The sequence below is a fragment of the Symphalangus syndactylus genome, chromosome 20 (assembly GCF_028878055.3).
Source record: "Symphalangus syndactylus isolate Jambi chromosome 20, NHGRI_mSymSyn1-v2.1_pri, whole genome shotgun sequence".
NCBI lineage: Eukaryota > Metazoa > Chordata > Mammalia > Primates > Hylobatidae > Symphalangus > Symphalangus syndactylus.
Window position 1 is genome coordinate 67,896,302 of NC_072442.2, and position 27,141 is coordinate 67,923,442.

The following is a 27,141-nucleotide window of genomic DNA, read 5'->3' on the forward strand; positions in this document are numbered from 1 at the left end:
GATCTCCTGACCTCGTGATCCGCCTGCCTCGGCCTCCCAAAGTGCTGGGATTACAAGCGTGAGCCACCGCGCCCAGCCTTTATTTTATTTATTAAAAAAAAAATTTTTTTTTTTTTTTGAGATGGAGTCTCCTTCTGTTGCTCAGGCTGGAGTGCAGTGGCGTGATCTCGGCTCACTGCAACCTCCACCTCCCAGGTTCAAGTGATCCTCCTGCCCCAGCCTCCCGAGTAGCTGGGACTACAAGCGTGCCCCACCACGCCCTACTAGTTTTTGTATTTTTAGTAGAGATGGGTTTCACCATATTGGCCAGGCTGGTTTCGAACTCCTGACCTCATGATCTGCCCGCCTCGGCCTCCCAAAGTGCTGGGATTACAGGCTAGCGACTTCTCTGGCCTGCCAGGACCAACTTTAAATTGCATACAAAGCACCTGAGGATCTTGTTAAAGGGCTGACTCTGATTGATAAGGCTAGGGTGTGGCCTGAGCTTTCCGACAGCTCCAGGTGACGCCCATGCTGATGGTCTGGGGCCCACACTTTGAGTAGCAAAAGCCTCTAGAGTCCAGACCGGTGGGGCCCAGGCTTGAGTGTCCATTGGGATCACCTGGAAGGCTTTTAAAACTCTGGCGTGGAAGCCGCACCCAGACCAATTAAGCCAGATTCACTAGCAGCGGCACCATGTAGTAGATTTTTTTTTTTTTTTGAGACAGTCTCACTCTGTCGCTCAGGCTGGAGTGTAATGGTGCGATCTCAGCTCACTGCAACCTCCACCTCCTGAATTCAAGTGATTCTCCTGCCTCAGCCTCCTAAGTAGCTGGGATTACAGGCACCCTCCACCACTCCCAGCTAATTTTTGTGTTTTTAGTAGAAGACGGGGTTTCGCCATGTTGGCCAGGCTAATCTCGAACCCCTGACCATCCGCTCACCTCGGCCTCCCAAAGTGTTGGGATTGCAGGTGTGAGCCACTGTGCCTGGCCGGTTGTAGGATTTTTTAAACATCTCAGGTGATTCCAGTGTGTGGCCAGGCCTGAAAAGCCTGCTCCGGACTGAGTCCCTCCTTTACACAGGGAGACTGAGGTTCAGAGGGAGTCCAGGGGCTGCCGGAGGTCACACAGCCAATGCGTGAAAGGCCTGGGACGGGGCCAGGTGCTCCTGGTTCCTGGACACAGGAGGTCATCTCCTGTTTTGCGTCAAGGAACGGGAAGGAGGGAGGTAGGGCTGGGCCTGGAGGAGATCAGAACGCTCGCAGTCAGCCTGGGGTGCTCAGAGCCTTCCAGATTGTGGGACGGGAGGAGCCGCCTGCTGAGCCCCAGGACGTGGCCTTTTGTGTGTCCAGCTCTCTGTTGGGCCTTCCACAGCCCATGGGCCTGAGGAGATCATGGCCCTGTTTACAGACAGGGAGCCAGAGCCCCCGGGTCCCAGAAGCACAGCGTCTGTCATTGAAGCCTCCGCACGGTGAGAGCCCCCCTTTCCCCTTTTACTGATTGCAAAACACATGTCCTCCTCCCAACCTGCTTTTAAACTTCTGAAATTGGTGTCTGACAAATGATCCCAAAGAAACTTATGCCAGGCCCCGATGCCTGCTGTAAAGGGGCGTGGCTGTCACTGACGGAGGGTGTGTAGAAGGGTCCGGCTCATCTGAGTGTGGCTGTTGCTGATATTACACAGGTGGCATTTCACCTTAATAATGACCTCCAGGTGGCCGGACGCCGTGGCTCACGCCTGTAATCCCAGCACTTTGGGAGGCCGAGGCAGGCGGACTACCTGAGGTCAGGAGTTCAAGACCAGCCTGGCCAATATGGTGAAACCCCGTCTCTAAAATTACACAAATTAGCCGGGTGTGGTGGCGGGCACCTATAATCCCAGCTACTTGGGAGGCTGAGGTAGGAGAATCGCTTGAACCTGGGAAGGCAGAGGTTGCAGTGAGCCGAGATCACTCCCTGCACTCCAGCCTGGGCAACAAGAGCGAAACTCCATCTCAAAAAACCAAAGTGTGTAAGTGCACATGTATTCATATTTTTCAGTTCAATCAATGTTTGTTTTGAAGCTTGTCAGCTTCAACATATTGGTCAGGCTGGTTTCAAACTCGTGGCACCAGGTGATCCGCCCGCCTCAGCCTCCCAAAGTGCTGGGAGCAGTTACAGGGTGTGGAAACAGTCAGCTCCCTTGGCAGAGCCCGCAGGCTTTTACGGCCTGGAGAGGCCCCTGTCACTGCAGCATGCTTCTCAAGGACTGTCCTGCTCTACTGGCTTCTGACTGTATGACCTTGGCTAAGCCCCTGGATCTCCTGAGTTTTATTTCTTCCCAGGAAAATGGGAGGATCCCTCGTGGAAGTGTTGTGAGGATTAAATGAGGTAATTCCAGCAGAGCAGGTGGCATGCAGGAAGTGGCGCTGTGGCCTCCAGTCTGGATGGAAGGAGCTTCTGCTCACAGGGAGCCCGCAACCTGGGAGGCTCCTGGTGGCTGGGGCTCCTGCCTCCCTCCTTCTACAGACTTGTCCCCAGCACCTGCTACGTGCCAGGCTCTGTACTGAACCCTGGGGACGCAGACACTTAGGACACGCTTCCTGGACCATGTGACTCTGACCTAAAGGAAGTGCTCTAGGAAGGCAGAGAGTTGGTTGTTGGGGGTGGCAGTGAGTGTCCCAGTAGTGAGGCCAGCAGGGGAACCTGGTGGTCTAGGGACTGTCCCAGGAGGTCTGGGAGCCAGAAGCAGGAACATGGCTCAGCTCATCGCAGTTCTAACTTCTCTGGCTCAAGTGATCCTCCCACCTCAGCCTCCTGAGTAGCTGGGACCACAGGCGTGCACCACCATGCCTGGCTGATTTTTAAATGTTTTGTAGAGACAGAGTCTCCTCATGTTGCAGGCTGGTCTCAAACTCTTGCCTGCCCTCTTCTCTGCAGGCCTGAGATCTGTGCAGAAAGGACTGAAGGGAGATGAAACTGGCATTACCACTTATTTTACAGTTGGACAAACTGAGTCCCGGAGTGGACAAGTGACTTGCCCAGAGGAACGCCTCGAGTTGGCCACGGAGCCCCGGTGTGCCAGGTTCCCGGTGAGCAGCCTCAGCCTGACCCTGGGGCCACAGGCGGAGTGGACGGCTCACCCCGATTGTTTGGAACCCCCTTGACCCCAGCAGCACAAACACACAGGCTGGAGGCAAGCATGTGCATTCAGGTGTATTTATTTTCATGCTAAGATACAGCGGCGTCACTGGTGTAGGTGGTGAAGGCAGTGTGAGGGGTGGGTCTTGCTACTCCCTGTGGGACACAGGGAGAGGCTGGGTTAGTGCATTAAGCCGGGCCACTGTGTTCATGCAGGTGGTGGTTAGAACCAAGATGGAGCTGGGACAGCAGGGCCACTGACCCCTGTGGCCTCCAGGTGGTGTGGGGCAGGGGCTGTGGGGACCCTCTGTCCGGGTCCCCTGGTGTCCAGAATGGCTTTCTCCTCCAGGGCCCGAGCCCTCCTCCTGCTCTGTGCTCTGCGGGCCTCCGCCTCCTACACACACCTCGGGGGCTTCTGAGCTCTGTCCCTGGCGCCCTAGGAAACTCTCAAGTCATCCTCGCCTGCCTGGAAGAGCGCCCTGGCTGTGCCCATTTCGGGGGCATCTGCAGTGGCTTCCCCTAAGCAGTGGCCTGTGGCTGTCCTGGGTTCTGAGTGTGAACAAGCGTGTGTGTGTGTGTGTGTGTGTGTAGGAGTGCACAGCGGAGCCTGTTTGTGTGGGTGTGAGAAGGTCTGGGCATGTGTGACACTCCGAGGGCACCTACAGTCCCTTTGGGTATCATGTTCCCCCCGTAACAATCCCTCAACCATCGGTTCGTTTCTCTCCTCTCCCTGGGTTGCTGAGGCTGAGGACCCCGGGGGCCTGCCAGGAAAACGCCCACTCATCATCCCTCCTTCCAGAGGCAGAGCTTGTGCGTGGCCAGTTCCATCGACCTTGCCTCTCCCCCGTGTTAGGTGACTTCACGAGGGACACAAATACTCGGCACTCACACCCTCCCCAGCAAACGGGGCATCTGTTTTGGCTTCAAAGTTCCCATAAAGCAAACCCAGCCAGTCCCTTCTGTATGAGCAGGAGAGGCTGGAGTTTATTCCCCAGGTGGGGACTGACGTAGGAACACCAGCCCCAAAGGACCAGTCCGGCACCCCTGAGCCCTGCACCCCTGCCCTCCAGCAGTCACACGGGCTGTGGAAGGCTCAGAACTCCAGCTGTGCATAGACCCAGGGCCCCTCGCTGCAGACAGAGCCTCTGTACTGACCTGCTCTTCCCTTCCCTGGGCCTCTGAGGAGGGTGGGGAGACGAACAAGGGCCCTGGAGAGGAGGCAGGAGGGTCCTGATGGGGCACAAAGGATGCTGACTTCAACAGCCTTGGGCCAGTCTGGGTGTGGCTGGGAACCTTCCCATGAAGGCATTGACTCTGGCTGTGAGTTGGGGCCGCCCAGGGCAGGAAAGCCTGGAGCACCCCTCTTCAGGGCCTGGGAGTTGTAGTCAGGAGGGTGGGCGGGGGCAGAAGAGGTGCCTGTGGCTGAAGCCTGGGCCAGGGAGAAGTCTAGGGAAAATCATGGGCCTGGAACGTGGGAAGAGGCCGAGGGCCCCACTTGGCTCCTTTCGGGGGTCCCATTAGGTCCTAAGAGAGGCCGTGGCGTCCGGGCCCCAGGCTCTGTGTGTGCAAGTGTATTCCCAAACCTCGTCCCCCGACTCTCCTGCAGACGGGGTCCTTCAGCCGAGCCCTTCCCTCGGTCTCAGGACTGTCAAACAACAGACCCCCATAAAAACTCTGACCCACGCCCTTGCAGGTGGCGCAAACGCCCCTGACAGCTTGGGACCCCGTGGGAAGTCCCCCCAGGGGTGGTCCCAAAACCTCCAGGGAAGGCCTCTGCTGTTTGTGGATGGCCGGGGGCCCAGGGCCAAGCACAGAGCATAGGGCTGGGCTGGAAGCCTGAAGCCACCTGAGCCACACCACACGAGCTTGCACCCCAGGCCATCGCGGGGGCCACGGCAGGACAATAGCTCAGACCTCGGCCCTCCCTGCTGGCTGACCTTGGCCAGGTCTGGTCCCAGGAGCTCTTAGTGCCCCAGGCTACAGCAGAAGTAGGAGGAAGAGGCAGACTGGCTTGTCCTGGGAGACATCCTGGGACCAGAGTCCTGGAGAGATGCCTCCGAAGCTGACAGGTTTGGGAAGAGGCGTGCGGGTCGTGCCGTCCTGGTACCTGTCTTCACAGACACGCCTCTCGGCGCCACCACCTTGCAGCGGAGGATGTTAAGTGAGGCGGTTGCCTCCTTCCCGGGAGCTGTACCTCCCCCTGCCCCTCCACAGGTGCCTGCCGGGGGAGGTCCCGGGCCTCTGCGCTCAGGGCCCTGGCTGGGATCACCACGGGCATGTGGCAAGAAGCATGCAAACAGTCTGTTCTCCCTGCTTGAGGAAAATACAAAAGATGAGGCCTCAGGTCTTTGCTCCGGGTCCACAGACAGGAAGGAGCACTGCTGCGTCTCTCCCCGCCCGCCTGTGTCTCGTTTGTACGTTTGTAGGGCTGAGTTTTTTCCTCATCCTGGCAGTTTTCGATGCTTGGTAGAACCCAGGAAATTGTGGGAATGAGAAACAAGCCAGAGCGCTGGGGCTGAGATCCTAGGACGCGTCCGGGAGAGTAAACCACATTACTCGCTGGGTTCGCCGTGCTTTCCTTCCTCGCTCCAGGCTTTCCCGTCGGATGGGGGTTGACAGTGGGTGACTGGGGGTTTCCCTCTGAGTTTCTGCTTTTGGAAGTTGGGGACAGGGGGATGCTTGACAGTCAGCACCCTGGCCTCCCGTGGTGTGCGGGTCAGAGCTCTCAGGATGGCCAGGGCCGGCCTCTGCCAGCCCAGCTCCCTGGTTAAGTTTATTTCTTCTGAACTGTAAAGAAAAAGAACAGATATGGCAGAACAGGGCTCAGATCACTGGCTCTTCAAGTCTCTGACTGGAGGATTTGGGTTTCTGGTTCCCAGTGGGAAGTGGTAATAGGGATAAGGAGATAAGGCTAAAGATTGGGGACCTCTTTGGTTTGGAGCTCTTGGAGTGACTGAACTCCTGCCAGTAAGAGGACTGTGGCCTCAGGGACTGGCTCAGAAGTGGCACTGGGTCAGAGGTAGGCATGCAACCCTAGCTGAGCCAGTCCGAATCAGTCCTGAGACTTTGGCTATGCAACTGTTGACACTTCTTTCCCTGCTTAGTTACTGGACTGATTAAAATATGTGCCACTAGGCCGGGCGCGGTGGCTCAAGCCTGTAATCCTAGCACTTTGGGAGGCCGAGGCGGGCGGATCATTTGAGGTCAGGAGTTCGAGACCTGCCTGGCCAACATGGTGAAATCCTGTCTCTACTAAAAATACAAAAAATTAGGCATGATGGCTGGGCGCAGTGGCCCACGCCTGTAATCCCAGCACTTTGCGAGGCTGAGGCAAGCAGATTACCTGAGGTCAGGAGTTCGAGATCAGCCTGGGCAACACGATGAAACCCTGTCTCTACTAAAAATACAAAATTAGCCGGGTGTGGTGACACACACCTGTAATCCCAGCTACTCGGGAGGCTGAGGCAGGAGAATTGCTTGAACCGGGAGGCGGTGGTTGCAGTGAGCCGAGATCGTGCCACTGCACTCCAGCCTGGGCAACAAGAGCGAGACTCTGTCTTGAAAAAAAAAAAATGTGTGCCACCCTAAGGTCAGTCTTAGAGCTACTGGTGGCCATCTTGCCACCAAAGGAGTGATCCTGCCGAGAAACGAAGCCGACACAGCAGAAAGCAGGACGAGAGAGTCAAACCGATTCCTGTCAACATCGTTTGAGTGTGTGGACACAGCCAGGCCTAAAAACGGAGCAATCTATGCTTAAATTTCTTAGGGAAAGCTAGCAAACTCCCTTTGGCAATTTGAGTTCAGTAGTTGTCACTTGCCATTGAAAGAGTGACTAGGCCGGGTGCAGTGGCTCACGCCTGTCATCCCAGCACTTTAGGCAGCCAAGGTGGGTGGATCACCTGAGGTCAGAAGTTGGAGACCAGCCTGGCCAACATGATGAAACTGTCTCTACTAAAAATACAAAAATGAGCTGGGCGTGGTGGCTGGCGCCTGTAATCCCAGCTACTCAGGAGGCTGAAGTAAGAGAATCACTTGAACCCGGGAGGCGGAGGTTGCAGTGAGCCGAGATCGCACCATTGCACTCCAGCCTGGGCAACAAGAGTGAAACTCCATCTCAAAAATAAAGTTAATTAATACAAAATAATAAAAAATGTTTCCCCTGGTTGGATGACTTCACTGGGCCACCTATGGGTGCCCACAGAAGGGTCACCTACTTTTTGAATTCCACCATATGCGCTGCTTGCTTCTGGGGTACCCTGGCTGGCTGTGCAGGGATTTTAGTGTTTTCAAAGCACAGTCACATCCATTATCTCGGGTGATGCTCACAAAAGCCCCTGCTGAAGGCTCTTTCCTGCCACTTGATACCAGGAAACACCGAGGCTCAGCTAGTCAGGAACCGGCCCCAGTCCCAGGCCCATCAGAGCTGAGGCTGGAGCTCCTGGCCTCTGACTCCGAGGCTGTGCACTTTCCACACCCTTTCCATCAATTCACTCTCCGGGCATAAGACGAGTCTGCCAGCCCATCCCCACTCAGCCGGTCCCTGCTGGGAACTGGGGCACTTTTCTGGACCGGGAGGATACGGCTGGGGCCCCCACCGGCCCTTCTCCTTCCCCCAACCCACCACCTCTGCCCCTGAGGCTGGGTACAACCTTGTGCAGTCCTCACACCAGGCAAGCTGGCTCCCTCCTCTCCAAGGAGCTGGGTCTCACCTGTGAAGTTGACGGTCACGGCCACCATGATAATGACGATGCCCATGATGATGAGAGTGATGCTGAGCAGCCGAGCCAGGCGGCCCAGCCTCCGGGCGCCGTCCACGTTGCCCTGTTGCATGCTGCTTCGAGACTGCGGAGAGAGCAGAGAGACCCCAGGAACTGGGAAGGCTGTCGGTCAGCTTCACGGGCCTCAGCAGGCAGCCCTGGGGTGGCCCTGAGCCTGGGCCTCCAGACACATCCTGTCCCCATGGCAGCCCACACTCTAGGGGAGAGGAAAAAGGGCTCCCCTGGAGAAGTGGCCAGGGCCTCCTGTGCAGACACCTCACCACGCCTGTCCCTCACTGGCTGGGGACAGTTGGGAGCAGAACCCAGCAAAGCCTGGCACTTCTCAGGGCGGCGGTGGAGGGGGTGGCGGTGGAGGGGGCGGCGGTGGCGGCGGAGGGGGTGGCGGCGGAGGGGGTGGCAGTGGAGGCGGTGGTGGTGGAGGGGGCGGTGGTGGTAGGCTAGAGACCGACGGCCTGAGAAGGGGGACCAGGTCCAGGCCAACTGGCAAGAACAGACAGGCCAGGCCCCCCCAGACCCCAGCGCAAGTCTCAATTCTACAGTGGCATTGGGATCCCAAGACAGCCCCTGGGCTCTTCCTACAGCCTGACACACCGGCCTCCTCTCCTCTGTAAGCACCCCCCACCCCCGCCTCCATAAAAAGAGACATTGTCAGCTGGGCGCAGCGGCTCATGCCTGTAATCCCAGCACTTGGAGAGGCTGAGGCGGGCAGATCACGAGGTCGGGAGTTAGAGACCAGCCTGACCAGCATGGTGAAACCTCGTCTCTACTAAAAATACAAAAATTAGCCGGGCGTGGTGGCGGGCGCCTGTAATCCCAGCCACTCAGGAGGCTGAGGCAGGAGAATCACTTGAACCCAGGAGGTGGAGGTTGCAGTGAGCCGAGATCGCACCACTGCACTCCAGCCTGGGGGACAGAGCAAGACTCTGCCTCAAAAAAAAAAAGACACTGTCTTCACAGCTTCCATTTCCCACCCAAGAACCACAACCTCGTTCAATTGAGCCCACTTCCCGGATCACACAAAAGCATGAGAGGCCTCGTGGTTGCCTGGGGAGACCAGGACTGGGTGGAGCCACATGTGGCTTCACAGGGGCCTCGCTTTATGTGTCGCTCCTCGGTGAGCTCTGTTCTTCCTGAACCTAGTTAAAATGCATGAGGGTGGGGACGGAGAGGGTCCTAGGAGGGTCCTGGGTTGACTTGGTAGGAGGTGGGGCCCAAGCATCTCTAAGGGTCCTGTGTCCCTGCCTCCCTAGAACAGGCACACGTAGGAGTCCTCTGATGGTGTGGCTGATTTCAGGGCCTCAGAGAAGTCCTTGGTTATTTTATTTTCTGATTATTTGAGGCTCCTGAGTTCAACATGGAAATGCAGTTAAGTATCATGAAGATTATGACAAAGAAGAAGATGATGATTTTACTTCATGTCAGGCAGCTTGCTAAGGACTGTACCTAGATTACCTCCTTTAGCCTCAGATCACCCTAGGAGGTTGGCAATGCAGCCCCACCTCCCTGAGGAAGAAACTGAGCGTCAGAGCTGTGCCCCTCCCTCTCTGTGTTCTCTCTCTGCAGGTGCCCTCCTTGGGTCCTGTTCTCTTCACTGTTCACCATTCTGACCAACCTGTACCCAGCCCCGCACTTCCATTCCAAGCTCCGTCTGGGACAGCGCGACATCATCAAACTCAACCTGTGACATCATCAAACTCAACCCGCGACATCAGACTCAACCCACAACATCATCAAACCCAACCCGCGACGTCATCAAACCCAACCCGCGCCTTGTGCCTCTCCTCCTCCTTGCCCCAGCCTGAGCTCCTCCCTCTCCGTGACAGCTCTTCTGCCCTCCATGACAAAGCAGGAGCATCACCGCTATCTTTTTGTTGTTGTTGAGACGGAGTCTCGCTCTGTCGCCCAGGCTGGAGTGTAGTGGCGCGATCTCGGCTCACTGCAAGCTCCGCCTCCCGGGTTCACACCATTCTCCTGCCTCAGCCTCCTGAGTAGCTGCCACGTCCAGCTAATTTTTTTTGCATTTTTAATAGAGACAGGGTTTCGCCGTGTTAGCCAGGATGGTCTCGATCTCTTGACCTCGTGATCCACCCTCCTCGGCCTCCCAAAGTGCTGGGATTACAGGCGTGAGCCCCTGTGCTCGGCCTTTTTTTTTTTTTTTTTTTTTTTTTGAGATGGAGTCTGGCTCTGTCACCCAGGCTGGAATGCAGTGGCACGATCTCGGCTCACTGCATGCTCCGCCCCCCAGGTTCACACCATTCTCCTGCCTCAGCCTCCCGAGTAGCTGGGACTACAGGCGCCCACCACCACACCTGGCTAATTTTTGTATTTTTAGTGGAGATAGAGTTTCATCGTGTTAGCCAGGATGGTCTCAATCTCCTGACCTCATGATCCTCCCACCTTGGCCTCCCAAAGTGCTGGGATTACAGGTGTGAGTCACCGTGCCCAGACTCTTTCCTCTCAGAGATCTCCCCAGCACCAGTCTCTGTTCTTCTTCACCCTTTCCCCACACCCCCGATTCACACTGTCTGTATTTATAACAGGCACTGTGCGAGACCCCGAGACGCAGCAGCTCGGAGCAGCATCTCGGAACTTCCTGCCCACTGGCCTCCTTTGTGATCGCATGAAGAAAGGTAAAAATGCAACTGTGGTGGGTGGCATGACAAAGGAGAGGCACGTGATACCAGGAGAACTCGTGAAAGGGGAGAATCAGGGAAGACTTCCTGGAGGAAGGACATTTGAGTTGAGATGTGAAGGATGAGCAACAATTAGATTGTTTGTTTCCAAAGGAAGAAGGAGTATCCCAGGCAGAGATAACAGCCATGTGCGGAGGTGCTGCATGGCAAATGTGTAGATGTTCAAAAAACAGTCGCTGACTGAGGAGGTAGGAGGGACTGGACGGAGGTCAGCGTGGCTGGGGCTGATGGAGGGAGGACAGGGAGGCACAGAGGTGGGCAGGGCCAGGCCAGGCAGGGCTCGAGCAGCACCAGAAGGAGGGTGGTCCTTATACCATGAGCAGCGGGGGCCAGTGTAGGATGTGAGTCCGGAATGATAGGACTGGATACAGATTTCCAAAACACCCTTCTGGCTGCAGCCTGGGGATCAGAGGGGAGGCAGGGAGGTGAGTTGGGAGCTGTTGCAAAGGTTCAGTGAGATGATGGTGGCTGAGACCATCCCAGCTGCTCAGCGTCTTCCACAGAACAAAGTCCAAATGCAGCCAGCTTCACATTTCCTGTTTTGTTGTTTGTTTTTGAGATGGAGTTTTGCTCTTGTTGCCCAGGCTGTAGTGCAATGGCACGATCTCAGCTCACTGCAACCTCCACCTCCCGGGTTCAAGCATTTCTCCTGCCTCAGCCTCCCAAGTAGCTGGGATTACAGGCATCCACCACACCTGGCTAATTTTGTATTTTTAGTAGAGACGGGGTTTCATCATGTTGGTCAGGCTGGTCTCGAACTCCCGACCTCAGGTGATCCCAGCCTTCCAAATTGCTGGGATTACAGGAGTGAGCCACCATGCCTGGCCTACATTTCCCATTTTATCCTCCACTATTTTCCTCCACAACCATTGGGCCCAGCCAGTCTGAGTTGCTCGAGGTTCAAGTACCGACGTCCACAGGGCTTTATTCTGGCTGTTTCTTCTGCTTCTCCAAAACACCGCGTGTCCAAATCTCTCCATCCTTCAAGGGGTGGCTCCAAGGCCACCTCCTCTGTGAAGCCCACCAAGATTCCTCCAGCTCTGCCAGAAGAATAAACAACTGGCACTCTTTGAACGTATATCTCGTGCTGGGCATGATGCCAAGTGCTGCCACCCAGTAGAGCAATTCATTCTCTGTATTAGGCTGTTCTCATGCTGCTAGTAAAGACATGCCCTAGACTTGGTAATTCACAAAGGAAAGAGGTTTAACTGACTCACAGTTCAGCATGGCTGGAGAGGCTCAGGAAACTTACAATCATGGCGGAAGGGGCGGTAAACATGTCCTTCTTCCCGTGGCGGCAGGAAGGAAAAATGCCGAACAAAAGGGGGAAGCCCCTTATAAAACCATCAGATTGGCCGGGCGCAGTGGCTCACGCCTGTCATCCCAGCACTTTGGGAGGCCGAGGCGGGTGGATCACTTGAAGTCGGGAGTTTAAGACCAGCCTGGCCAACATGGTGAAACCCTGTCTCCACTAAAAATACAAAAATTAGTTGGGCGTGGTGGTGGGTGCCTGTAATCCCAGCTACTCAGGAGGCTGAAGCAGGAGAATTACTTGAACCCAGGAGGCGGAGGTTGCAGAGAGCCGAGGTCGCACCATTGCATGGCTGAGGTGAGTGGATCACCTGAGGTCAGGAGTTTGAGACCAGCCTGACCAACATGGTGAAACCCCGTCTCTACTAAATACAAAAAATGAGACGGGCGTGGTGGCACTTGCCTGTAATTCTAGCTACTTGGGAGGTTGAGGCAGGAGAATCGCTGGAACCCGGGAGGTGGAGGTTGCAGTGAGCCAAGACTGTGCCACTGCACTCCAGCCTGGGCAACAAGAGTGAAACTCTGTCTCAGGAAAAAAAAAAAACAACAAATCCACCAGATCTCGCAAGAACTCACTCATTATCGCGAGAGCAGCAGTGTGGGGGTAACCACCCCCATGATTCAATGACCTCCACCGGGTCCCTCCCAGGATACGAGGGGATTACGGGAACTACGATTCAAGATGAGATTTGGGTGGGGACACAGCCAAGCCATATCACCTTCCTAACACTCCAACGAGGCGGGGATTGTGATTAGTCCATTTTACAGACGAAGAGATGGGGGCAGAGCACAGACCATGATGTGGGCGTGGTACAAGAAGCAACTGGGGAGGGGAAGATGCCAGATCAACAAGGGCCCTCGGCCAGGAGCAGTGGCTCATGCCTGTAATCTCAGCACTTTGGGTGGCCGAGGTGGGCAGATTGCTTGAGGTCAGGAGTTCAAGACCAGCTTGGGAAACGTGGCAAAACCCTATCTGTACAAAAAATGCAAAAATTAGCCGGGCGTGGTGCCATGTGTCTGTAGCTTCATCTACTCGGGAGGCTGAAGCAGGAGGATCACTTGAGCCTGGGAGGTGGAAGCTGCAGTGACCTGAGATCACTCCATTGCACTCCAGTCTGGGCGACAGAGCGAGACTCCATCTCAAAACAAAACAATAAAAAGGGCCCTGACTGTCACACAAGGGAGTCGGGATTTTGTCCTGCAGGAACAGGGAGCCAGTGAAGGATGTTAAGTGGGGACAGGATCAGATTTGCATTTTAGGAACGCTCTCTGACTACTGTGTCGAGTATGGGCTGGAGATTGAGAGCAGACAGTTTCAAAGACTGGAACGAAGTAGAGAATTGGAAAAGAGTTCAGATTTGAGAAGTTCTGAAGACAGAATCCACGGGTTTTGTTGAAAGGTGAGATGCAGTGTGGGGGAGGAACGGGACTCGAACGATTCCCGGGTTCCCGGCTTGGGTGCTGGATGAGTGGAGGTGCCCTTCCTCCGGCTGGGACCCAGGAAGAGGGCCGTGCAGTGTTTGGACTTGCATTTGGGCAGAGGTGCCGGGTGCCATGAGTGTGTAGCTGGACTTGGATAAACTGGCCCCAGTGTGCAGGAGTTGTCACACAGGGATGCGATTGAGGCCATCCAGGGGCAGATGGAAAGAGGAAAGATCCACAGGCAGAACTGTGGGGAACGCTGACTCATAAATAAAGGGGTGCTGGGGAAAAGAAGGCTGTAAGGGAGCCTGAGGAGGAGCGGGAGACGGCTGGAGGGGCAGCATCTGGGAAGCGCAAGATGGGAAAGAAGGAGGGAGTGGCTGACAGTGCCGTGTCCGGCATAGGTCAAGCAAGATAAGGATGAAATATGGAACTATCGGCAATTCGGTCATGCTTACCCTCGGCAGGAGGTTCCAGAGGAGCCCGTGGGGGATGGGGAGCCCGTGGGGGATGGGGAGCCCGTGGGGGATGAGGAGCCTGTGGGGGATGGGGATCCGGTGGGGGATGGGGAGCCCGTGGGGGATGGGGAGCCGGTGGGGGATGAGGAGCCCGTGGGGGATGGGGAGCCCGTGGGGGATGGGGAGCCCGTGGGGGATGAGGAGCCCGTGGGGGATGAGGAGCCCGTGGGGGATGGGGAGCCCGTGGGGGATGAGGAGCCCGTGGGGGATGGGGAGCCCGTGGGGGATGGGGAGCCGGTGGGGGATGGGGAGCCCGTGGGGGATGAGCCTGTGGGGGATGGGGAGCCCGTGGGGGATGAGGAGCCTGTGGGGGATGAGGAGCCTGTGGGGGATGAGGAGCCCGTGGGGGATGAGGAGCCTGTGGGGGATGGGGAGCCGGTGGGGGATGAGGAGCCTGTGGGGGATGGGGAGCCCGTGGGGGATGAGGAGCCTGTGGGGGATGGGGAGCCGGTGGGGGATGGGGAGCCCATGGGGGATGAGGAGCCGGTGGGGGATGAGAAGCCTGTGGGGGATGGGGACCCCGTGGGGGATGGGGAGCTGGTGGGAGATGAAGAAGCTCAGACAGTTCGTGGAGGCAGCTCTTAGGAGCTCAGCTGTGGAAGCGAATAGGTGATGGCAGAGCAAATACAACTGGGTGGACAAAAGGGGTTTCTTCCAGATGGGAGAGGAAGAGAGCTGCAAAGAGGGAAAGGGGATGAGACTGAGGAATGATGGGTGCCATGATGCCCCCGGGCAGCAGAGAGAGGCTGAGGTCTGGACTGGAGCTCAGGGATGCCTGTGGACAGAGTGGGGAGGGCACTCCTGTTCTTAGAAATTGGATGAGGGGGCCAGGTGCAGTGGCTCACACCTGTAATCCCAGCACTGTGGGAGGCTGAAATGGGCAGGTCACCTGAGGGCAAGAGTTCAAGAACAGCCTGGCCAACATGGTGAAACCTCGCCTCTACTAAAAATACAAATATCAGCCGGGTTTGATGGCATATGCCTGTAGTCCCGGCTGCTCGGGAGGCTGAAGCAGGAGAATCACTTGAGCCTGGGAGGTGGAGGTTGCAGTGAGCCAAGATTGCACTATTGCACTCCAGCCTGGGTGACAGAGTGAGACTCTGTCTTAAAAACAACAACAGGCTGGACATGGTCGCTCACGCCTGTAATCCCAGCACTTTCGGAGGCTGAGGCGGGTGGATCACAAGGTCAGGAGATCGAGACCATCCGGGCTAACACAATGAAACCCCATCTCTACTATAAAAAATACAAAAAATTAGCCAGGTGTGGTGGTGGGCGCCTGTAGTCCCAGCTACTTAGGAGGCTGAGGCAGGAGAATGGTGTGAACCTGGGAAGCGGAGCTTGCAGTGAGCCGAGATTGCGCCACTGCACTCCAGACTGGGTGACAGGGCGAGACTCCGTCTCAAAAAAAAAAACAACAAAAACAACAATAACAACAAAAAGAATTTGGAACTGTACCTAACATTTAGTAGGTACTCAGTGAGTATTAATAATATTAGCCCTTAACACTGAGCTCCCTCAACTCCCTCCTCCCTGGCTACTGATTTTTCCCTTTAGAAATTCATTTCCACTGGCCGGGCACGGTGGCTCACGCTTGTAATCCCAGCACTTTGGGAGGCCGAGGCGGGCGGATCACGAGGTCAGGAGATTGAGACCATGGTGAAACCCCGTCTCTACTAAAAATACAAAAAATTAGCCGGGCGTGGAGGCGGGTGCCTGTAGTCCCAGCTACTCGGAGAAGCTGAGGCAGGAGAATGGCGTGAACCCGGGAGGCGGAGCTTGCAGTGAGCCGAGATTCCGCCACTGCACTCCAGCCTGGGTGACAGAGTGAGACTCCGTCTCCAAAAAAAAAGAAAAAAAAAAGAAATTCATTTCCACAACTACACTCCACCCCTTTGCCATCCCCTGACCTGATTCCTTCTTTGAAACTCAACTCCCAACTTCCCTCTCACCCTCTCATGCCCTTTGTCTTCTCTCAGCCTGTGGCCCCTTTTCTCTTCCAAGTCTATCACCAACTTCCTGGCCTCGCTCCCTCCCAGCACAGCCCAACCCTTCGATGCATCATCTCAGCCAGCATCCTCCTCACTACCTGGCCCTGCTCTCACAGCAACTCTGCCATCCTCAGCCTTGGGTTGACCTGATACGCATGTCTGGGAACCTACACCTACAGCTGGAGCGAATCACACCCAGCTGGCCAATAACAACACCCCACAGGCTGAAAACACCCCACAGGCCAAAAACAACACCGAACAGGCTGAAAACACCCCACAGGCTGAAAACACCCCACAGGCTGAAAACACCCGACAGGCCAATAACAACACCCCACAGGCCGAAAACACCCCACAGGCCAAAAACAACACCCCACAGGCCAAAAACAACACCCTACAGGCTGATAACACCCACAGGCTGAAAACACCTGACAGGCCAATAACAACACCCCACAGGCCGAAAACACCCCACAGGCCAAAAACAACACCCCACAGGCCAAAAACAACACCCTACAGGCTGATAACACCCACAGGCTGATAACACCTGATAGGCCAATAGCAACACCCCACAGGCTGATAACATCCCACAGGCTGAAAACAACACCCCGCAGGCCAACAACACCCCACAGGCCAACAACAATGCCCCACAGGCCAACAACAACACCCTACACGCCGATAACGACCCACAGGCTGATAACAACACCCCACAGGCCGATAACACCCCCCCAGGCCGAGAACAACACCCCCCAGGCCGACAACATCCCACAGGCCAATAACATCCCACAGGCCGTCAACAACACTCCACAGGCTGATAACACCCCACAAGCTGACAACAACACCCCGCAGGCTGATAATAACACCCCACATCTGTGGTCTCCAGCCTCAGCAGAGGCCTTGGGCCACTGACCTGTCTGTGCCTGGTCACCTCCCGTCCCTGCTGCCACCAGGCCCCTAGTTCTTAGCAAATGACCCTGGGCCCACATCCCTGGAGGCCTAGAGGCCACGCAGCTTGAGCCAGCCCCTTCCCTCTGAGCAGTTCCATCGGCCTCTGCCCTCACGGCCTCTCCTTCAGGCTCCCAGGGACAGGGCGTCTTTCTTCCTGGGCTCTGGATCCCATCTCTCCACTGCTTCCAGGACCTCGGCTCATCAATCATCCCTCTCCATTTTGCCGAGGCCCCTCCATCCCCCGGTCACCAGGGATCTACATGTGGCCAAGGCAGTGGATGCTTCCATGCTCATTGAACCTGAGCGGCCTCGGAGCTGGCCGCTCCCTCCTTCAGACTCTCTCCTCCCTGGGCGTCTCTCCCCCTTTCTGAGATCTCCTTCCACCTCCTGGAATCTACTTTTCAAAATGCTTTTCTGTCCACTCCCCTCGGCCCTCCCCCTAGATGTTGGAGACCCCCACATCTCTCTGATGTGGCTCCAGTTTCCCCCTCCCCTCCTCTCCCCTCCCCTTCCCTTCCCATTTCTGAGATGGAGTCTTGCTCTGTAGACCAGGCTGGAGTGCAGTAGCACAATCTCGGCTCACTGTAACCTCCGCTTCTGCCTCCCGAGTCCTGGTTCAAGCGATTCTCCTGCCTCAGCCTCCAGAGTAGCTGGGATTACAGGCACGCACCACCACGCCTGGCTAATTTTTGTATTTTTAGTAGAGATGGGGTTTCACCATGTTGGCCAGGCTGGTCTTGAACTCCTGACCTTGTGATCCACCCGCCTTGGCCTCCCAAAGTGCTGGGATTGCAAGTGTGAGCCACCGCGCCCGGCCCTCTTTAATTTTTTGAGATGGAATCTTGCTCTATCGCCCAGGCTGGAGTGCAGTGGCACAATCTTGGCTCACTGCAACCTCTGCCCCCCAGGTTTAAGTAATCCTCCTGCCTCAGCCTCCTGAGTAGCTGGGATTATAGGCGTGTGCCACCATGCCTGGCTAATTTTTTGTATTTTTAGTAGAAACAGGGTTTCACCATGTTGGCCAGGCTGATCTCGAACTCCTGACCTCAAGTGATCCACTTGATGTCTCCCGCAGTGCTGGGATTACAGGCATGAGCCACCACACTCAGCCAGAACTTAAATTCCTAGAGCAAGTCCCCGCCACCTCCCTCTCCCGTCACACCCTTACAGCCTTCTGCCGTGTCAGCCAGACTGTCTACTTATCCGATCCATCTGTTTCCCAAATGCCAACATAGTGCCTGGTTCATAAAAGAGGTGCATTTGGCCGGGCGCGGTGGCCCACGCCTGTAATCCCAGCACTTTGGGAAGCCGAGGCGGGCGGATCACGAGGGCAGGAGATCGAGACCATCCTGGCTAACACGGTGAAACCCTGTCTCTACTAAAAATAAAAAAAAATAGCAGGGTGTGGTGGCGGGCGCCTGTAGTCCCAGCTACTCGAGAGACTGAGGCAGGAGAATGGCGTGAACCTGAGAGGCAGAGCTTGCAGTGAGTTGAGATCGCGCCACTGCACTCCAGCCTGGGCAACAGAGCGAGACTCCGTCTCAAAAATAAATAAATAAATAAATAAAAGAGGCACATTCATTCACGGGGGCCTGACTGTCCTCTACCACTTAGTTCCCTCAACACAAGCAACTTGCCATTCAAGTCGACTGAATGAATGAATGGTCAGTGCAACCCACTCTTAGAGAGTTTCAGAGCCCCCTCTGGCCCTGTCCCTGGCCCTGGTCCTTGCCTCTTCACCTCTTGCCTGCATTCCTACGAGGGTCCCCTCTGCTGAACGCCAGCCTCATCCCCTCCAACCCCTCTTCTCACCCTGCCCCAGACTGATCCAGCAAAATGGAGATCCAAGCACACTCCTCTCGGCTGCAAAGCGTACAGCGTGCTGCTACGGCAGAGATGACGCTTGAAGACGACGTGCAAAGCGAACGAGGCCAGGAACACAAGGCCTCATACTGTATCATTCCATTTATCATTTAATGTCCACAATAGGCAGAGCCAGAGAAACAGAAAGGAGATGAGCGGTTGCTCAGGGCTGGGAGGGTCAGGGTTGGAGGGCGACGGCTGAAGGGGACAGGGTTTCCTTCCTCCCTCCCTCTTTCCCCCCTCCCTCCCTCCCTCCCTCCCGTCCTTCCTTCCTTCCTTCCTTCCTTCCTTCCTTCCTTCCTTCCTTCCTTCCTTCCTTCCTTCCTCCCTCCCTCCCTCCCCTCCTTCCTTCCTTCCTTCCTTGACACAGAGTCTCACTCTGTCTCCCAGGCGGAGTGCAGTGGCACCATCTCCACTCACTGCAACCTCCGCCTCCCAAGTTCACGCCATTCTCCTGCCTCAGCCTCCTGAATAGCGGGGACTACAGCCACCACGCCGGCTATTTTTTTGTATTTTTAGTAGAGACGGGGTTTCACTGTGTTAGCCAGGATGGTCTCGATCTTCTGACCTTGTGATCCACCCGCCTCGGTCTCCCAAAGTGCTGGGATTACAGGCGTGAGCCACCGTGCTTGGCCTTTTTTTTTTTTTTTTTTTTTGAGATGGAGTCTCACTCTGTTATTCAGGCTGCAGTATAGTGGCTGGATCTTGGCTGACTGCAACCTCTGCCTCCGGGGTTCAAGTGATTCTCCTGCCTCAGCCTCCCGAGTAGCTGGGATTGCAGGCACATGACATCACACCTGGCTAATTTTTTTGTATTTTTAGTAGAGATGGGGTTGCACCATGTTGGTCAGGCTGGTCTCGAACTCCGACCTCAGGAGATCCACCTGCCTCGGCCTCCCAAAGTGCTGGGATTACAGGCATGAGCCACTGCACCCGGCCAGGGTACGAGGTTTCTTTTGGAGATGAGGCAAATGTTCCAAATTGACTGAGGTTGTGGTTGCACCTGTCTGTGAATACACTTTAGATGGGTGCATCGTATGGCATGTGAGTTATATCTCAACAGAACCATTTCTAAAACACCAGGATGGCTTCCCACCTCCCCCGGGAGGCTCCCCGCTGCCCCTTATGTACCCATTATCCTGTAAGAGCCCCACACCCTCCTGGTGTTGTTCTGAAGCACTGGGTGTGGCCTGTCTCCTTTCACCCCCTCACGGCGCTCTCGTGCAGGCATTGAGGTTATATTCATTTTGCAGATGGGAATGCTGGGGAGAAGAGCCGTTTGAATGACTTTCCCAGCTCATTACCTTAAGTTGATGTCTACCATGGGCACTTCTTGAAATATGTCATAAGAATCTGTTTAAGAGTTTCTTCCTGCCAGACTGGAGGTTCCGGGGAATTGGCAGCGGTGTCTGGTTAGCACTGTGTTCCCTGTGCCCAGCCCGGTCATCACACCTGACTCAAAAACTGTAAAAGGGGCCGAGTGTGGTGGCCACTTGCCTGTAATCCCAGCACTTTGGGCGGCCGAGGTGGGAGGATCACCTGAGATCAGGAGTTTGAGAACAGCCTGACCAACATGGAGAAACCCTGTCTCTACTAAAAATACAAAAATTAGCGGGGCGTGGTGGCCAGCGTCTGTAATGCCAGCTACTTGGGAGGCTGAGGCAGGAGAATTGCATGAATCTGGGAGACGGAGTTTGCAGTGAGCCGAGATCGCACCATTGCACTGCAGCCTGGGCAACAGAGCGAGACTCTGTTTCAAACAAAACAAAACAAAACAAAACCTTTAAAGAATGTAGAAACAGGCCAGGTTCAGTGGCTCACACCTGTAATCCCAGCACTTTGGGAGGCTGAGGTGGGCGGATCACGAGGTCAGGAGTTCAAGACCAGCCTGGCCAATGTGGTAAAACCCTGTCTGTACTAAAAATGCAAAAATTAGCCAGGTGTGGTGGCGGGTGCCTGTAATCCCAGCTACTCAGGAGGCTGAGGCAAGAGAATTGCTTGAACCGGGGAGGCAGAGGGTGCAGTGAGCCGAGATCGCACCATTGCACTCCAGCCTGGGTGACAGAGCAAGACTCTCTCTTGAAAGAACAAACAAACAAACAAATGTAGAAACACACTGGGGCGGGTTCTGTGGTCTCATTGCCTTGGGCTTAGGCTCCCTTTGACAGAGGCAGGTCCTGCCTGGCCTGCACCCTGCCACCCCACCAGGAGATGGATTCCAGCAGCTGTTTTCTCCTGAGCCCTTGGGTAGCTTCCCTCCCCAAATTTCCCTGTTACCAAGAGGCGGGCCCTGCCCAGAGCCACTGGCTGTACCCCTGGGTCCTGGCTCTACCTGCAAGTGGTCCCCAAGGACAGCAGGCATCACAGAGAGCTGCCTGAGAGGCCCCTGCCCGGCCCTGCTTCCAGAGCCCATGCCAAGTCCCTCGGACTCAGGAAAGCCGCCAGTGCCCCTGATGTCCTGAAAGGTAGTACTGGCTTTGGTGGGATGGGGAAGGCTTCCCTTGTGGGAGACTGAGCCTCACTGAAGTCGACAGAGTTGTCCGAAGAAATAGGAGCTTTCTCAGAGGACAGCTCCTGGGGGTCTGGTGAGGATGACTCTGCAGGGAGTCACTCTCGGGAACCCCCTCCCCCACCCAGTCCTCTGGCCCTGACCAGCCTGGGTTAGCAGTTTTCTACCCCCTGCCCCTGACCTCACTCTGAAATCATTGCTGGGCCCTGCTTCTCCCTCTCCCCATTCTTTCGTTACTCTCCCTTCTTTCTGGACTTCAAAAGTCACTGGCCAGTATCTGCTGACGTTTTCTATGGAATCCTTTATAAGTAGCTCTACCCAAACGGCTTGGGTTGGAGACAATCTAAGACAATTCATTCAAAACCCCATAGAAGTACAGACCCGGTCACATGCCCCTTCCTGGGCATGGTGGGCCATGCCCTCTGACTCTCACATTTTTCACTTGTGACCCAGAACTCCCCTGCCCTGAAGACGGGGGCTGAAGTCAGCGCAGCTGCAGAGCCGCAGAGGGCTCTGGAGTTCCCTCCACGCCTCAGGAGGAGCAGTCTGCGAGCTCTCCCGGCTTTGTGCGCCCCTCGGGGAAGCCTGGCCCCGGAGCCCTCGGGGTGTGGCAGGGAAGCTGCTGTGACTCTTGGAAACCAGAGTCGGCAGAGGCTGGGAGCATGTCCAGGTGGCCTGGGAGGATATATGGGGCCCTGGGACCCCCGTCCGGTGCAACCTCTGCTGAGACGGCCCCACTTGGCAATGACTGTTTGGGACCGCCCGTCCCTCCTAAAACAGCAAGACCCCCAGCCTGGCTATCTTTCTGCCCTGCAGGATGCATCACCAGGCAGCTCCCTGAGTGCCCCTCCCCAGCAGCCATAGGTGCAAAGTCAAGCTCTAATGCCCAGAAGCAGAGATGAGAGAACAGAGCAGGAGCTCCTTCGGCCCCGGGACCCCTCTCTAAGGGGAAGGAGGAGGCCAGCGAGGAAAGGAGCCTCCCCCAAGCCCCCCCCACTCCCAGCTCTCTCTTCTCCACACCGTGGGCAGTGCGTTTGGTGCCTGCCTGGGGGACACACCTGCCGACCCCTGGGCCCAGCCCCTGCCCCTGGAACAAAGACCAGCACTTACCATGATGGAAATGATGAGGGGGATGAGGTTGAGGGGCCAGACGGGGCAGAAGCAGGCGACGACGGCCAGGATGAGGTAATCTCGGGGGGCTTCTTGGTCTTGGGCATAGGAGGCGGTGGCGATGGAGGATGCCCTCCTTGAGCTGGCACGGGAGGGGGACCGAGGCAGTGGGGCCTCCAGGTGCCCCTCGGAGATGGCCTTGAGGGGCAGGCCGTGGCCATTCTGCTCCAGATCCGGAGGCCCCGAGAGGGTCTTGGACAGATTCAGAGTCTTGTCATCCTTGTTCTCTGCCTTGGTGAGGAGTTTATCCATCTCCGGCAGGTCCAGGGGTGCGGTGGAGCCTGGCTCCTGTGCTGAAGGAAAGTTGGACTGCACCAGGTTGGCCATGGGGGCCTGGGCCTTGCGTGGCTGCAGCTCCAGGCTGGGACAAGGGGCTCTGGAGGGACCTCAGCGCACCATTCCCCAGCCCAGACTGAGGGCCTCCAGGTCGGGGGCGTCCTTCGGGGGACGGAGGGCCGGCTGGGTGCTGGAAGAGTTGGGCTGGGCTTCTCAAGCCAGCTGAGTTCAGAGGCTGGGGCCTGCCTGCTGCCCCCGCGGAGCTCCCAGAAAGACGCTGGAGCCTGCAGCTTTGTTCAAGTTTGAGGCCAACTTTGCTGGTGCTGCTGAGAGCACAAATGGGCAGGGAAGCAACAGAAAGCTCAGAGAGCAGAGAGAAGAATGCGCCTCTTCCCAGGGAGGCTGTGTGTGTGTGTGTGTGTGCGCGCACCACACGGCCTCCCTCCCTCTGTGTGTGTGTGTGTGTGTGTGTGTGCACCACATGGCCTCCCTCCCTCTCTCCCTCCTTGGTAATGCTTTTCGTTTTCAATTCCCCTCTCCCCAGAGAACCACCCTGGCAGCATTTTGCCTCTGCCCCAGCCCAGCCCAGCTCTGCCCAGCCCAGCCCAGCCCAGCCCAGCCCAGAGGGACCTGGGCCAGCCTCCGGTTGCTGCTGCAGCTCCAGGGCCTGCTTCTCTGGGCAGGGGCTCTGGATGGGGAGAAAGACACACCGGGCCCCACAGGGACGTGTCTTCAGCTGTCCTGGGAACTGAGCCCTCCGCTGCTTCTTCCAAAGCAAGCGTGTACTTATTCCTTTCTGTTGGGAAACGCTGGACCCTAGGCCCCCCTATTGCATTCCACCCAGACCCTGACCCCCAACCGCTAGGAGCATCCAGCCCAAAGCCTGGCTCCCGACTCCAGAAGGGAAGGGGAGGTGTGAGCACCAGGGTAGCCCCTGGATCCTGCCTGGACCAGCAGGGTCCCACGAGTGGATTTCTACGTAGCTCACCACCGGGTGGGGAAGAGGATAAGGGGGAGTGTTGGGTCCACCTCATGCCCACCAGAGCGATTCTGGGGTGCTAAAGAGCCGGCGGCAGAGACCCCCCCTAGGGCAGCTGCTCGGGGCAGATGCCAGCTCGGAAGGGCCTCAGGCTGTTTGTCCTATCGGATTCTCCTCTGCATCTTTGTTCTCTCTTAGGTTTTCTCCCTCTGTGTCTGCCTTCTCTATCCTCGGCATCTCTTTCTATGTACCTGACGCCCCTCCTTACACTGTTTTACAAGTGTGATCTGGAGCCGCCAGGGATGTGTGTGTGTGATTTGAAAGTGGTTGTATGAAATAGTTTAAAATCCTACGATCAAGCAGGGTGCCATGGCTCATGCCCATAAACCCAGCACTTTGGGAGGCCGAGGCAGGAGGATTGCTTTAGCCCAGGAGTTTGACACCAGCCTGGGCAACATGGCAAAATCCCATCTCTACAAAAAATACAAAAATTATATGGGCGTGCTGGTGCATGCCTGTAATCCCAGCAACTTGGGAGGCTGAGGTAGGAGAATCGCTTAAGCCTGGGAGGTCAAGGCTGCAGTGAGCCGAGATCGTGCTGTTCAGCTCAATGGGAGATATGGGGCTGAAAGGACACCTGGAAACGAATAAGATTTGAAAATTCAGCCGGGCACGGTGACTCACGCCTGTAATCCCAGCACTTTTGGTGGCTGAGGCGGGTGGATCACTTGAGGTTAGGAGTTCGAGACCAGCCTGGCCAACATGGCAAAACCCTGTCTCTACTAAAAATACAAAAATTAGCCGGGCGTGGTGGTGGGTGCCTGTAACCACAGCTAGTTCAGAGACTGAGGCAGGAGAATCACTTGAACCTTGGAGGCAGTGAAGGTTGCAGTGAGCCAAGATTGCACCACTGCACTCCAGCCTGGGTGACAGAATGAGACTCCATCTAAAAACAAACAAACAAAAAATGTTTGTGGCTTTGGGGAAACTTTTCAGGTTTCATAAATTTGACTATATTAAATTAAGAATTTTGCTCAGGCCTGGTGCGGTGGCTCATGCCTGTAATCGTAGTGCTTTGGGAGGCCGAGGCGGGCAGATCACAAGGTGCAGAGATTAAGACCATCCTGGCCAACGTGGTGAAACCCCGTCTCTACTAGAAATACAAAAATTAGCTGGGCATGGTGGCAGGCACCTGTAATCCCAGCTACTCAGGAGGCTGAGGCAGGAGAATCGCTTGAACCCAGGAGGCAGAGGTTGCAGTGAGTGGAGATCGCGCCACTGCACTCCAGCCTGAGTGACAGAGTGAGACTCTGTCTCAAAAAAAAAAAAAAAAAAAAAAAAAAGAATTGTGCTCAATAAAGGAAACCCATTGTTATTTGCAAAATGAAGAGCTTGGGGAGCTGCCTCGTCCTCCTCTCAGTCCTCGGGGAGGCCAGGTGTGGGGCCTGGGAGCGAGCTGGGCTCCCCTGCTCATGAGCGTCCAGAAATATGATAATCCTGTATAACAGGACAAGCTCCTTCACAGGGTGGCTAGGTGGGCCCCTGAGACCCCTTAGGCTCCAAGCCGGTATCCAGTTGGGCAGAATGCCATGGTACAGTCTAGGAGCTGACCCCTGGGTGGAGGGATGACAGCTACCCAGCCCAATTCGGTAGCCCCTAGCCACATGTGGCTTCTAAGCCCTTGAAATGTGACTCATCCAAGTTGAGATGTGCTGTGAGTGTAAAATACACACAAGACGTCGAAGACTGGGTCCAAACACAAAAAGAATGGAAAATATCTCATTAATACTTTTTATTGATTACATATTGAAAGGATAATATTTTGGATATATTGGGCCAAATAAAACATTATTAAAATCAACATTATGGATTTCATCTGTTTATTTTTATGTTCTAAAAATGTGCCTAGTAGAAAATTTAATCTTTTAAAAAAATTTTTTTTTGAGACAGAATCTCGCTCTGTCACCAAGCTGGAGTGCAGCAGCGTGATCTCGGCTCACTGCAACCTCTGCCTTCCGGGTTCAAGCGATTCTCCGGCCTCAGCCTCCTGAGTAGCTGGGATTACAGGCATGCGCCACCACACCTGGCTAATTTTTGTATTTTTAGTAGAGATGGGGTTTTACCATGTTGGCCAGGCTGGTCTCAAACACCTGAACTCAGGTGATTCACCCGCCTCTGCCTCCCAAAGTGCCGGGATTACAGGCACGAGCCACCGCACCTGGCCTCAACACATGATTTTAAAAATTCATTTCATATAAAAATGGGAGTTTCAGGCCGGGCACGGTGGCTCACGCCTGTAATCCCAGCATTTTGGGAGGCCAAGGTGGGCAGATCATGAGACCAGGAGATCGAGACCACCCTGGTCAACACAGTGAAATGCCATCTCTACTAAAAATACAAAAAAATTGCCAAGTGTGGTGGCACGCACCTGTAATCCCAGCTACTTGGGAGGCTGAGGCAGGAGAATCGCTTGAACCTGGCAGGCAGAGGTTGCAGTGAGCCGAGATCGCGCCACTGCATTCCAGCCTGGGTGACAGAGCGAGACTTTGTCTCAAAAAAAAAAAAAAAAATAGGGTTTCAAGCCAGGCACTTATAGTCCGTGCTGTTCAGGAGGGTCACTTGATTCCAGAAGTTTGACGTTGCAGTGAGCCATGATCACGCCACTGCACTCCAGCCTCAGCAACAGAACAAGACCCCTCTCTTTTTTCTTTTTCTTTTTTTTTTTTTTTGAGATAGAGTCTTGCTGTGTTGCCCAGGCTGGAGTGCAGTGGTGTGATCTTGGCTCTTGGCTCGCTGCAACCTCTGCCTCCTGGGTTCAAGCGATTCTCCTACCTCAGCCTCCCGAGTAGCTGGGATTACAGGCATCCATCACCACGTCTGGCTAATTTTTGTATTTTTAGTAGAGATGGGGTTTCGCCATGTTGGCCAGGCTGGTCTTGAACTCCAGACCTCAGGTGATCCACCCACCTCGGCCTCCCAAAGTGCTGGGATTACAGGCGTGAGCCACTGCACCCGGCTATATGTTAAATGTTTGATTGAATAAAAGGAGGAAAGAAAAAACTAAGAAGTCCCCAGAGTAGTCCCTGGCACGAGGTTGCCTGGGTGGGCTGGGGTCGGGGGGGAATTAGGGACCCAAGTTTGCTCTGTCCTTGTGGGATGCTGGAGTCGCAGCGCCACCTAGTGGCAGATAGTGATGAGGGGAATGACCAGAGCGGAGGGAGCCGGAGGGAGGCAGCAGCGGATTTGGGCTCCCGGCGGTGACCCCAACCTTTGTGCACCCTACATGCGAGGGATGCTGAGAGAGGAAAGGGATGTGAACAGTGTGGGGGAGTGGACCTGCCCATGAGGGGGCCTTTGGGGGTGAGGTGGGGCGGGGAAGAAACCTCAGAAGCATAAGCGAGTTCAAGCCGAAGCTGAGGGGAAGGAGAAACATCCTCCTCATATCTCTGCCCCACAGCCCTTTCATCCTTGGCATCTCACTGGGCGTCAGGAAACCCTACGGGGCTGACAGGGAAGGTGCAATTAAGCCAATTCCTCTTCTCACTGAAGCCTTCCTGGGCCCCGTTTAGGAGTTCTGCTCCAGGAGTG

The 27,141-nt window shown here is 55.7% G+C and overlaps 1 protein-coding gene across 1 annotated transcript; it reads right to left on the reverse strand.

Annotated features, from left to right (window-relative positions):
- Nucleotides 1-3,167: 3,167 nt before the first annotated feature.
- On the reverse strand, nucleotides 3,168-22,959 carry TRARG1 (trafficking regulator of GLUT4 (SLC2A4) 1). Its single transcript, XM_055256374.2, has 3 exons — nucleotides 22,239-22,959; nucleotides 7,811-7,943; nucleotides 3,168-5,888 (listed from the first exon to the last, which is right to left on the reverse strand). Exons 1-3 carry the CDS (start codon nucleotides 22,623-22,625, stop codon nucleotides 5,875-5,877), a joined length of 534 nt encoding a protein of 177 aa, XP_055112349.1. The 5' UTR covers nucleotides 22,626-22,959; the 3' UTR covers nucleotides 3,168-5,874.
- Nucleotides 22,960-27,141: the final 4,182 nt, after the last annotated feature.